We start from the raw sequence: 13,343 nt of genomic DNA on the forward strand, positions 1-13,343 counted from the left end.
ATAAATATTGTTTCATTGGCTGTTGACATTGTACGAAATGCAACATCCAAGAGATGGTATGACCGATAACAATGATGGAATAATCACGTACTGGTGCTTTTTCTTTTGAACTATGCCGGACATTTGACCAAAGGTTGGATTCAGTTTGAAAAAACTAATATAATGTACATCTTTCAAAAGCGTGTTTTCTTACACAAATCAATCAGACGCAAGGTTATTGCAGTGCCAATATCGTTTAATTGTTTGCACTATAAGTTGCAACGACATATATAACAACGAGTTAAAAAAAATCAACTTTGCAAGCCTTTATGAAAGTCTTTCATGTTTCAATTTAATCGAATTTGATGAAAACAATAGTTGGTATTTCATCAATCGCTACATATAGATTAATGATATTGTTGACATACTTGACTCAGGTCAAACATATCTTTACGTTTTCTGACATAATGTTGACAGAATTGAACAAGATTCTTCAATTGATAATTTGCGTTGAAATATGCTATGTGGGCACAATTTCCTCGCATATCTAAGCACCATATCAACCTTCCATATTCTGGTGTTAGCCTGCTGTAAATATATTTGGAGATTACTTAGCTAGGTTGATATGCGTCTATGGCATATATGTGTGTTGTAACGGATACCAGATATTATAAAAAAAACGTTTGAAATTATACACAATAGTTTGACCAGCATATGAAGTTCCCGAACACCTCGTACAAACAACAAAATACATGAACTATTTTACAAAAAAAATAATGTTCCTCTTACTAAGCTTAAAAGAGAAAACAACCCAACATTAGTTAGTTATTATCTTAGGCCCTCAGTTAGTGAACTGTATATGTACATGTATAAGGGCAAGACAAGTGTTGCGTAATTATGTTATCTCTTAACATGGCATTTTTATTCATGATAAATTTAAACATTCGTGTCAAAATGATACTTTAAATAAATTTGATAAAGATTACATTTACATATCCATTTTTGTCATCAGAATCATAGAGTGGTTTTTAGCCATATGTCTTCTACAATGATATCGCTGAAATAAATGAATTTGATGAATAGGAACAGGATGATACACCAAGTACAAATTTAGCAAGTATAACACTAGGTTTGACGATGATCTACTATACTTTATTTTAAAGACGAGATATTTCAACATATCTGCATATGTTAGCATGATATTCTAAGATATTTTCTTTATTGTGTGTTACGTTTTAACGTTGAAGCATGCCTGCGTTCTTTACAATTTAACATATTAGCATGGTCTCGTTAAATACCTATTACCGTATAAGCATGGTTACGTTCATTACGTTTTCTCGTTTTAGCACGTATTTGTGCATTACGCATATCCGTATAAGCAATGTTTACATTCATTACGTATTACATTATTAACACCGTAACGTTCATAGCGCATTTCCGTTTAAGCGTGAAAACATTCACTATATTATTATCGCAATCGCATGGTAACGTTTATTGCGTCTTCTCACAATATCATTGTAACGTTTATTGTGTCTTCTCGTAATAGCATGGTAACTTTCATTATGTACTCTTGCAGTAGCATGGTAACATTCATTGTGTATTATCGCAATTGCATCTTACCGTTCATTGTGTCTTCTCAAAGACAAGAACGTTAAGCCCTAACTGAGATAATTTTAAACTTAGCGACGTCGTTCCAATCCATCTATAATGCAAAAACAGTTAAGCAACTATAAGATACCAATGTTGGTATTTATTGTCGATATCTTTGTTCATTGACGTCATTTAAGTTAATATAATATATGTGGTACATGCTCCGTTCGTTTAGATGATTAACTATATACAGAAGAAGGTCTACACCAAGTGTATGTATAACTATTCTAATCACTACTTGTATTATTTAAAAAATGCACTTTAATTAAACATAACCACATAATATAGAACGAAACCTTTAAGTTTGTCTTTTTCGTTTTCAAATCTATTAGTATGCATCAATATACACATTATATACAATATACATTTCAAAGTGATGGCAGAACAATTGTGGTTGTTTATTTCTGTTTATCAGCATTTGCATTTTTTTTTGACGAAAATGCAGAAAGAAAGCGATGACTATTTCTGGTTCACTTGTTGTTGAACATTTTGATAATGAATTGATATACCTCACACGTTTTGTTTAGCTGATTTGGATGAAAAATGACTAAAAGTGTCCCTATCGGACCCGTATTAAAACATAAACCAAACAATCCAATCCAAGTCGATATTGATTTTCACGACAACTACAAGACCACAATGAAGGTATTTTATGTCTGGTGAAATCAAAAGCCACTTGCACTTCAAGTATGATCTGCAAATGTCATGAATTGTATTGGTTAATTCTAACCCATCAATTACCTGTATGCAAGACATTTAAGTAGACCCCATGATTAAAATTGGTTATTAATTGGCTAATAAATATGACAATTTCACTCGTTTCAAAATAAATCATTTGTGTAATCGGATGTAAAATATAGTTAAACATTTGTTTTAATTGAAAACTAGTATGTTTAGAATGGTTTACCATTTTGGAACCTCTTTTGTAATATATGTTTCTAAACCGTGTTAGATTTACTGTCAGATTCATTGAATACAAACATTTCGCATTATTATTATATTTTAATTTGCAGTATATTTCACGCGTTGAAATTGATAAGCCTACTTATACTAATGACTACAAACTTCAATATAAAAGGAGATGTATTTGAGGTATAATCATAGAAGAAGACTTAAGACCACGAAGGATAATACATGTGTAAGGTAACGTATCTGGGATTAATATGCGTCACAATTAAATTATATCAAAGAGTGAGAGTGGCGCCCTGTTGAATCTCTTAACCATTCATTTTGAGTATTTGTACGGGCCAGCAAAGAGGATGGTTCCGGAGCTGTACCATGCGAATCAACCCTATCTACAGCATTTTGAGCAATATAAAGGCAAATGCACGCATAGAGGACTAACGCATCACGCCGTACAGGAATGTATTGCCATTTTAAAGTTGTGCATTATTTTAAATTTCAATAAAACAAATATTTCTGGACGATTTTTACTTTTAAAAAATGAATTAATGAATGAACTGACCCATGTATGTACACTTTTATTGAAATTCTGTAACATATAACCTTCTTTGCAGATATCGGTTTATATTTACTTGGCAACATGTGCTAGTACTAGAGTTGTACATCATTTTTACTTTTAAACTTTAACCGCATACGTGTATGAGTAGTAGTAGTAGTAGTAGTAGTAGTAGTAGTACTTGTAGCAGCAGTAGTACTGCTACAAGTATGCTTAGCAGTAGAATTGCAAGCAGTAGTATCATTAGTATTAGATGTATTAATAGAAATATTCGAATTGCTATTAGTATTATAGTAAATGAAATGTAATGCACCGAAATGTTTTTGGTATTAATCTGAAAATTTTAGGAATCTGGTCAGATATGTTATGTGCATTGTATGTGAAAATATATGTTATATGTGCAATACACTTTTAATTATTGAAAAACTCCACAAAATTCAGGATCAATCCATCTATACTTTAATACTTTCAAGCCTTTTAAATTAACATTTTAATAAATTTGATATGTATGCTTCTCTCACGACGATTTTCAATACTGTCCAATTAACCTTAGATTATGTTTCTCGCATATATGTTCAAAGTTTATTCTTTAAAATCAACCCGTGTGAAATAAATGACCTATTGCATACAATATGTGCTACGTTCTATATTAGTTGGTATCAAATATAATATGAAGAACTGATCGTGAAGACATCTCTGCTTGTTGCTAAAATGAAACATGTGTTCTTTCTATTTTTGATTCATTCGTACTTTTTCTATTTTTTTCAAATGTGGACCATTATCTAATTACTTTCAGTGGCATTTTTAGATGGCAACTAACAAAGTGATATTTGCGCGAAAAACAATATGGACGACGAACGTAGAAATGTTTTGAATTGTGTTCTGATTGTTTGAATATTCATGATTTAGCATAAATACTGAGAACAAAGCTATAACAAATTCAACTTTCACTGATGTAATAGAAAGTAGATAACATTTCGGTTTTGGCAATTTAATTCAGTTAAAAATGTCATATATTTGTGTATTGAAATAAATTGTCATGCGTATAATATCACGTGATGATTAACGCTATTTTGACAGACGACGACCGAAGATGTATCACATATCTCATAATAAGCCAAAAATATGTATTTGAAGCTGGACATAAACAAGCACTTTCAAACAACATTTTGACCGACTGTTATTTTTGTTCATATTGACGCATATTTCAAGAAAACAATCGAATATGACTAACACATACAACGGTTGACTTGCTATACAATTATATAGAAATCAACAGTAGATAACATTGTTGTTCTGCCTTTAAAAATTGTGTTCCAATTATACAAAGGTAATTTAGCATGCATGAAATACAGTGCGATGTTTTCAGATTTATATTTGAGGAAACACTTAAACTAGCTCTATGATTAATAATGTATGATGTTAGAGGAGTAGAATTGATACTGATGATCTACATTGAATAGACTTGGATATATTTGATTCCGACATGAACATATAATTATGTTAATTAAATCAGTAAAACTAAAATAGAATACAACAGTGAAACATAATATGTTCATTACATTATCATAGCCATTTAGATGTAAGAACGTAAACTTGAAATAGTTTACGATAAATCTAACGCTATATTTTAAAATAACATACTTACCGTTTAAGGTCATCTTCATCCCTGTAAGTAGAAATATATTCATATATAGGTAAACACCTGAAGTGTTTTTGATGACATCTCGATGTACCTGCTAACGAAAAAAAGGTTTTTGCAAACATAAGGTTATATGTGAACACCTGCATAACAAATAGGATAAACGGATGATTTTGTAAAGTCGACAATCGGTTGTTCCTCTGACATCGGAGATAAAAAAAAAGTTATCAAACAGTTTAATCGCTATCACTTAAAAACACACACGGAAGACATATACACTCATACTAATGGAAAGCATATAATATACTCGGGACAATAAGATACGTCGAATACAAATCTTTAAAATGAACGGTTCGTGTCCTATTAACGTAATATTATGTATGTCTGTAAAAAAGTGCCATTTTTAGAATTAATCAGAATAACATATGTGACATATTGCAAAGCATTTTGGCTACATTTTGTTTTTTAAATTGGCTTGATCCAAGAACAAAATAAAAAGCTGTCAAAACGTTCAATATGTAAGAGTGCACCTTTAACGTTTAACTGTCATAAAATTGCTACGAAGTTGGTGTTCATTTGCTGTGAACATTTAGGGGTTGTGATCAAAGCAAACCTCGAATAATGATGTTTTGTGCAAAACCTATTGATATTTTTCAGGAATAAAATGCGAACCTTGATTAATCTGTGTTGAATTTATGAGGCTTATAAATTGCTAACGTTTACTCTGTCGCACAAGAAACAAGAACAAAGAAATGCCCGACTTTAAAGATGATTTTTGATTCAACTTGGCTGAGATCGCGCGACTATTGAGTACGAAACATTATTTACACGTTTTGAAAAGGCTGAACTACGCACTTGTTATATATGAGTTAAATTATAGATCAAGCTTCAATTTTAAATGGGACCAAGAAAAGTTAAATATGATGTAAACTTAGTTTTATTTTTTATTTATAAAAGTAAGTTCTTTTTTTTATTATTATTTCCGATCATTGTTTGATTCGAATTCGGTTTCTGTAATTTAATTAAGTAAGTAAGTAATATCATCATTTCCTCGATTTATTTCATCCTATTTAAAACTAATTACCACGCGTATCAAATCACGCGATGATTAAAACTTTAGTGAAAGACGGAGACGTACCGTATCTCTTATATCCAAACATATGTACATACTGTATGCACATAGAAACATTGTACAAACTTGAGGCACACGTTATACAAACAATATCAAACATATTTTGAAGTGTACAGCTCAAAAAAGTTATTTCATCGACCGACTTTAATTTCATGTCTATATGCCCACATATTTCAAGAACACAAATTATTATAACTATAGTATACCGTAATTGGCTTGCTGCATAATTACATAAAAGCAGACACTAAGCTGTAACCTTCTTTTCCTCCCTTTTGAAATTGTGCTTATATATTCATCGATAATTTTGCATGCATGATATACGATGCAATTACTCATTTTTGCCCGAAGCAGATATCGGACACAATTAAGGGGATTGATTGAAACCTTAAACATAGAACTCATAAAGGTTGCAATGTGAACAGTATGACACTCTTTTGCAAAGCTACTTACCATTTTTCATTTTGATATGATACAAACCTTGTTTATGCGTATGCGTACTCATTTTTGAACATTTACGAATGACAATTTTTACATGTAAAACTAAAAGGTATCACAACGTTGTCTGATACTGGTTCGATTAGGCTGCCTCCGTAAATGGGAATAATTTGCCTATCAAATACCTGCATTATGCCAAATTTGCTCCTTATAATTGTCTCTTTGACTCCGGTGCCAGGTGCCTTCAAACAAATGGTTAAGAGTACATGTTTTAACTCATACCATAATGTAATATTTACATTAACACTTCATTCCTTAACGATGGTTGTTGTATCACATTATTTTTGTATAAAGTTAACGGCATTTCCCATCGAAATCGCGTGCGTTTGTTCGATACTTCTGTCCTGTCATTGGGCGCAATAATACTAATGGGCGGTGCCTATTTACTACGGAACTATTTTTTTCAATGAAATCGTAATAAAATCATTGGCAACATGCAAAACTGTAATTTGCAGTAACATTTATTATTGACACACGTTTGCGATATATTATTTTTTAATGCGGCAGATATGGACGATAATGATCAAGCGCAACCTCACAAACAATTCAGCTGCAAATTAATTTACTCGTTTATGTTGAAAAACAACCGTATGCTGTCCACCTACTTAATCCAATCTGTATGTAAATTGATACTTATATATGAATAAAGCGTTTCAACCGTTTCGTACACTTTTCACCTTATATAAAGAAACATTATGCTTAGACCGAGCAAAGGGTTTCATATTTCCTACACCAAGTCTACTTCAGCGGCGGTTCACCTAGGTAGCGCATAAATAATTTACAGTTTGAACTTAGCATTCACTTACGACAATATCATGTTTATAGTTGTGTACATCTAAAATGCATACTACGTATCAATTGTTTCTTTCTTGAAATGACATGAATCAAACTAGGTCGCCAATTGAATAAAAAAAGACCAAAGTGGTCATTGTATATGTATGTACATGTATGTTTTTAAGATGTCACATTGTTCAGTTGTGCCCTTCCACTGTCTAATATTTCGTCCAATGAACATCATTAAATACCTTTCAAAAGTGTGTTTTTTTATTTTAAAGCCCACGGGAAACTAGGGCTGTGTGTATTTTCTTTTACTCTCTTGAATTGGTATAAAAACTGCCAGGAATCAGTTATAATTGACCAAGAGTGAACATAATCACGGCCAGCGACGAATTGTAACCTCTAGTTTATCACCGACATACTCGATAAATAGCCGTGACTCTTCACACCTATATTTTGTCGGCATTTTAGTGAACTGTTTTAAAATAATGCTACCCATACACATTAACAAAGATAATTTAAACGATGAAATTTACCTATATTAACTTGGCAACAGGTGATAGTACTAGAGTTGTACATCATTTTTACTTTTAAACTCTAAACGCATACGTGTATGCACAAGCATTTTCAAATTAAGTCTTTACCTTCATCAGTGAATAAATTTAGTTTTCTTTTCAAAATATTGTAGTGCTCGGAAGCTCAACGACAAAGCAGTTTCGCCAAATGAAAACGTTCAGATCAGCGGCCATAGAAATCTGAGTATGAACAATTATAGAAGATTGAACACCAACCAGGCCCTGGCGATATCCGACATCTTATCGTCGAATGAGAATTACAATGTCTGTGCTCCACCGGGCTTTTTCGTTGACCCCACATTCAACAGTAACGTAGCATTCAACTTCAGCAAATATGAAACCAATTCAATATATCAACAACACAACACCCTGCACAACGCCTGGAATTCGCCGCAAACGAAGTACCGAAGGATTCAGTTGATTCCGGAGTCTGAGAGCGACAGTGATAAAATAAGCAATACAAAACACTGAAAATCATGATGAATTTTGGCACACACACTATTGAGTGTCCATATTTGTTAGTCAAATTCTGGCAAAATTGTTCGTGAATTATGTTACATGTTTATTCTTCTACAATAATTTTGCTTAAACACGTGTTTTGTGCCTTATTGAAAATTAAAATCTGAGTTTCCATTGACGGTTTAAGTGTTTAAGGCCACACCAAATTAATAACTTGTTCATCGGATTTCCCGCACCTATTTCTGCAGAAAAGCAAAAAAAAATATCACTTGCGCCCGCACCATCTGAAAAAAAAACGTTATTTTTAAAGAGCGCAAATTTGTTTAGTAGTAGCCTTTTCCCTTATAACCGCGTTGTTCGATCGTTACAATTATCAAAGCACCGGCTCAATCATGCAGCCGCTCTAATTAGAGTCAATGAACGATAAAGACCCGGATACAAGCGTCTAGATGATCGAGATTAAATTGGCAAAACACTTCCTGATTCTTGAAAATTACGTCAACAAATGACAATTCTACCACCATTTAAAGTTTGATTTAATTTTGGACGAATGTGTTTGCTTTAATTTGGCTCCCGCTAAAAGTAAACGTTTATATATTGGGCAAGAAGTGCTGAAATTTATTGTGAATGACAGTTATTATCCAAAGTTTGAATTTGGTTCGGACATGTTTGACGGGAATTCGGATGACCGTTACAGTGAAAAGACATCTATACCTACTACAGCTGTCCAAGTAAAAACTTCAGGTGTGTATTTTTACTTCTTTGTTGTTTTGCCGTTAATATAGCAAATATGATGTATTTTTTTGTATTTTTTGTTTCCTTCAAAAGTAATTATAAATTTAATGATTTATGCATGTTTGTTTTTATTTTGCTATATATCAGAGTATGGTGTTTATTTAATTCATATGCAATTCATGAACAGTAAAAAAAAGAGTTTGGCCAAGAAACGATCACCACCTTACTTGCGTTATCATCAAATTGTTTCAGTAATGCATACTACATTATAATACATTTCAAATGAACATTTATGTATAATATTGCTTTAATATTAAAATTTCAGATTCCTCCGACACAGCCGATCATGAAATTCTGTCCCCATGAGGCAACGAGGGCGTGCTTGTGGTGAACGCCTTGGTCGGCGATGAGTCAATGTTCATGGACAGTAGGATGGCGCTAAAACTAGCATGACTGACATTCATATGTGCTTCATGCAATCCCATGAGTTTTACCATTCACAAACAAAAACCATCAAACAAGCCGGATGGTGTATATTTTGTATATATAAGTCAAAAAGGATAGAAAAATGGTGTCAGACTGTGTGATTGGAAAAAGGTATTAATCACACTTTGTGTTGCGAATAAATGTTTGTAGATTTTTTAGATGCTCATGTGTATATCTAAACTATATATTAAAATAATTCAAGTGTTAAATATGTATGCTGATTGTTTTTTGTTTATGAAAAAATATTACATATTCTTGTATTTTCTTGAAATATTTTTTGCTATATATGAAAATTGACACAATCAGTATTTGCAGCACAAAAGAAGTAAAAGTTTATTTTGTTTATATGTTTATGTTTTCTATAACTTGTCTTAATTTGAACAAGATATCTAGAAAAATCACGGACAATCTGCAAGTTTAAAAAATATAGGCGTTAGGTTCTGAGAAAGCCTAAAATCAATCTGGCGCTGGCTGGAATTTTCTGTGACATTTTTCCAGCTGAAATGGTTTACAATAAGGTGTAGTTCTTTGTAAATTCTCTTTTAGAACTTAAATGGCTACCAAGGCCAATCGTCTAGTCAAAGCAAGAGTGATAGCTGTAGTTTATATTTGATTGCAAATGCCTATATTGATTTTGTGATTTATTTTTCAAGTCACCTTGTCTAGTCATATCAATGGCATGAGATATGACAATGTATTTTAATAGAGAATTATTTTTAACAAAGTTTTCATAAGGAAAAGTTGAAAACCTAGTTAATAGATTTGGATATGGTTCATTGGGCAGGCAGGTGACTGTGACCATTGGCTCTTGTGTCCAGGCTTTAACTTAGCCATGCATAAGGTATTTTGAAAAAAAAAAAAAAACCTTTTCAAACAGGTTTAAAAACTTGAAAACTGGTTTTGGGTTATCTCATTTATGAAATAGTTCAAAGAAATACATTTGCTTGATCTCAAAAGCATTTGTTTGATCTCACAACTAATATTTCTATAGAATTATATTTTAGTGTTATCATTCTTTCACTGTATGTTATCCTTGCACTGTTAACAGCATCATCAAATGTTAGAAAAGTGAGTTAAATGACTATATATATTGGTTCGCTCTTCGCTCGCTCCTCTATTTGGCTAAATGCAAAACAAATATTTTTATCATTATTTCGCTCGTTCGCCCCATTTTTTTTTTGAAAAAAATCCGATGAACAAGTTATCAATTTGGTGTGGCCTAATATCAATTTAATTTCAATTTAAAAAAAAAATATTTCCATAAAGTGTGGAACATTTTTTTGTAGTAGAGGGACTGCTCGCACAAAAGAAGTAACTCTGACTTGTCAATTATGCTGCAGTTACTTCTCTTTGCAAAGTGGCCACGGAAAGGGACTGTGGGCAAACAAAATTTAATTCAGCGGGGAAATCTATTTTAAAAACACTATAAATGCATGAAATATTATTTTGTTAAACTCCGTGTAAGATCGTTGTGTAACAAATAGCATATATATATATAAATGAATTAAAACTATCGAAAACATGTTTATATTCGCTACATATGTTCAATACATCGTACACTCCCTCTCTCAATTACTCACTCGTTTCCTCGCTCGCTCGCTCCCTAACTCACTCGCTCGCTCGCTCACTCACTCACTCACTCGCTCGCTCGCTCGCTGGCTCAATCACTCACTCACTCGCTCGCTCGCTCACTCACTCCCCACTCACACAACCAACCACCAACCCAACCACCCAACCAAACCCAAAACTCATTCACTGACTCACTCACTGACTGACTGACTGACTGAGTCACTGACTCACTGACTCACTCAGTCATTGACTGACTGACTGACTGACTGACTGACTGACTGACTGACTGACTGACTGACTGACTGACTGACTGACTGACTGACTGACTGACTGACTGACTGACTGACTGACCGACTGACTGACTGACTGACTGACTGCTCGGTCTTAGAATAAGTAATCAAATGAGCGCTGACGGGATTTATCTTTTTTATAGGTCCGCGAATAGCTTTGTCCGTAGTTTAACTCATAGTTCTATACAGTTTGATACAAATTAGTAAGAAAATGTACAGTGAAAGTCGTATTTTCTTTAAACTATATCTTGGAATGACAAAAAAGAAGATCTATTAACAAAATAACTGCCAAATGTGCACAAAACAGTCTACAAAACGCTTTTTTAAATGCTTAATTCATATGTAAATATGTAAATATCAAGTTACTTGAACGTCAAATGAAGTGTGTGGACAACACATGGTTGGTCCTCAACATATATATTGAAATATGGCTGAAGTGTGGTTCTTTAATTTCGTTTGATATTTTCCCTAGCTTTCACCCGCATCCAAAATAATAAAGTTTCACAAACAAGTGTCAGTAAGAACATATTGTAGACGTTCGTTACCTGTACAACGTTTTACACTATAGCTTTAACAAATGCAAAGACAACCCGCTAATGGTAAAATATTCGGAAAATTATCTTGATATAATATCTATTTAAAAGCCTAACCTGCAGTGCTTCGGGAAAAGTACAGCTTTTGTTAATGGCTGATAATTTAACCCTTTTAGAACAGTTTGATGACTCACTGCGTAACCCGTCCATGCCCCTTTTTTACATGTTTCGCATTCAATATAGACTGTACCTAAATGTTTTGTATATGGCATTTATTTAAATCAACCATGCAACAAGACCTGGCATGTTTTATGTATTTATAGCATCAAATAAAAATAAACGGAAAAGTCAATTTTGATGAAAAATGTCGTATATATTTTTAATTAAAGTAAGGTTGTTGAAACAAAAACGGATACCTTAAATAAAAATACCGACATATCCTTGTGTGTTTTATTATTGTTATTGACTTTTTTCCGTCACTGTCAGTTGCCTTCCACACTTTTCACAATTGATTGCTTTTTGCCGATAACTTTTCTGGAAGACTTCGTAACATTAGCCATATATTTTGCCCTTTTGATATAGCAGATGTCAATTTTAACACTTTGTTTTGAAAACTGATCATTTAAAAAAACATATTAAATCATTTTGCAACTTTTAAAAAATCATGTATCATATATTAATGACCAAATTTAGAACGACAAGAATGAGATAAATATGATGATTATAATGAAAATAATATATTTCAGTATTTATTGTCTCATGGGAAAAAGATTCTCTAAAAATAATTAGAAATATTAAAAAGACTTCTTCTGTTACAGAGCGTATTAATGTTATTTGAGAAGAGACTGAAATATATAAAATCAATACGAAATTGCAAATTATATACACACGGAAATCCACCAAGGTCAAGTACAAAGTTCAAAAAATAACGTGCGGCGTAAGCGAAAAGCGTTGTAGTTTATCCGCATGGTAGTTATAAAACAGTAACACCAATTATAACAGTTATGAAAAATTTAAGACACATTAACGATTAAATAATATAGGCTGATGACATTCATTAATTATCTTTAAATCCTGACTCGTTTAATTATTGCCAATAATTCATTACATGCCAATGGTGATTTACCAACCCATATCCGCTACAATGATGTTGCTGAATTATATGAATTGCAGGAATACGAACAAGAGCACATATTTAAAATCCTTACAGTTTTAGCAAACACAAATTTATGTTTTCCGTTAATATTTTAACTTAAATATAGCTTTTAAAAATCTCAATGTTTTCACAAAAATGTTCTATCACACATGATGGTTGTTAATGTATGTTTGATGTCAAAGTTTATGTTGTCGATGTCGTGTTCACTATGTCTGCAGCACAACAGTTAATATTGGGAAATATTTAGTTTAATGAAACAGCTCTTCAGAATTAAACACATTATCAAATATGATTATCATCATCTCAAAAGTAAAGAAGTAAATTGTGCTTGTGTATATGTGATTCGGAGGCGGCATTGTTCGCTTATATAAATATATGTATACTCTTTATTAAATTGTAGTCAACA

The 13,343-nt window shown here is 32.4% G+C and overlaps 1 protein-coding gene across 18 annotated transcripts in view; it reads right to left on the reverse strand.

The window, feature by feature from the left end:
- LOC128221935 (trichohyalin-like) overlaps positions 1–13,343 on the reverse strand; it is a 315,209-nt gene that overhangs the window by 46,649 nt on the left and 255,217 nt on the right. For 16 of the 18 annotated variants that reach the window (XM_052930638.1, XM_052930640.1, XM_052930632.1 and 13 more), the window contains one exon: positions 4,737–4,757. The exons of the other annotated variants lie outside the window; for them this stretch is intronic. In XM_052930638.1, the coding sequence (XP_052786598.1) occupies positions 4,737–4,757 (21 nt within the window). The remainder of the gene's footprint in view (positions 1–4,736; positions 4,758–13,343) is intronic. 18 annotated transcript variants of the gene reach the window in all.

The sequence above is a fragment of the Mya arenaria genome, chromosome 16 (genome assembly GCF_026914265.1).
Source record: "Mya arenaria isolate MELC-2E11 chromosome 16, ASM2691426v1".
In the NCBI taxonomy this organism is placed as follows: Eukaryota; Metazoa; Mollusca; class Bivalvia; order Myida; family Myidae; genus Mya; species Mya arenaria.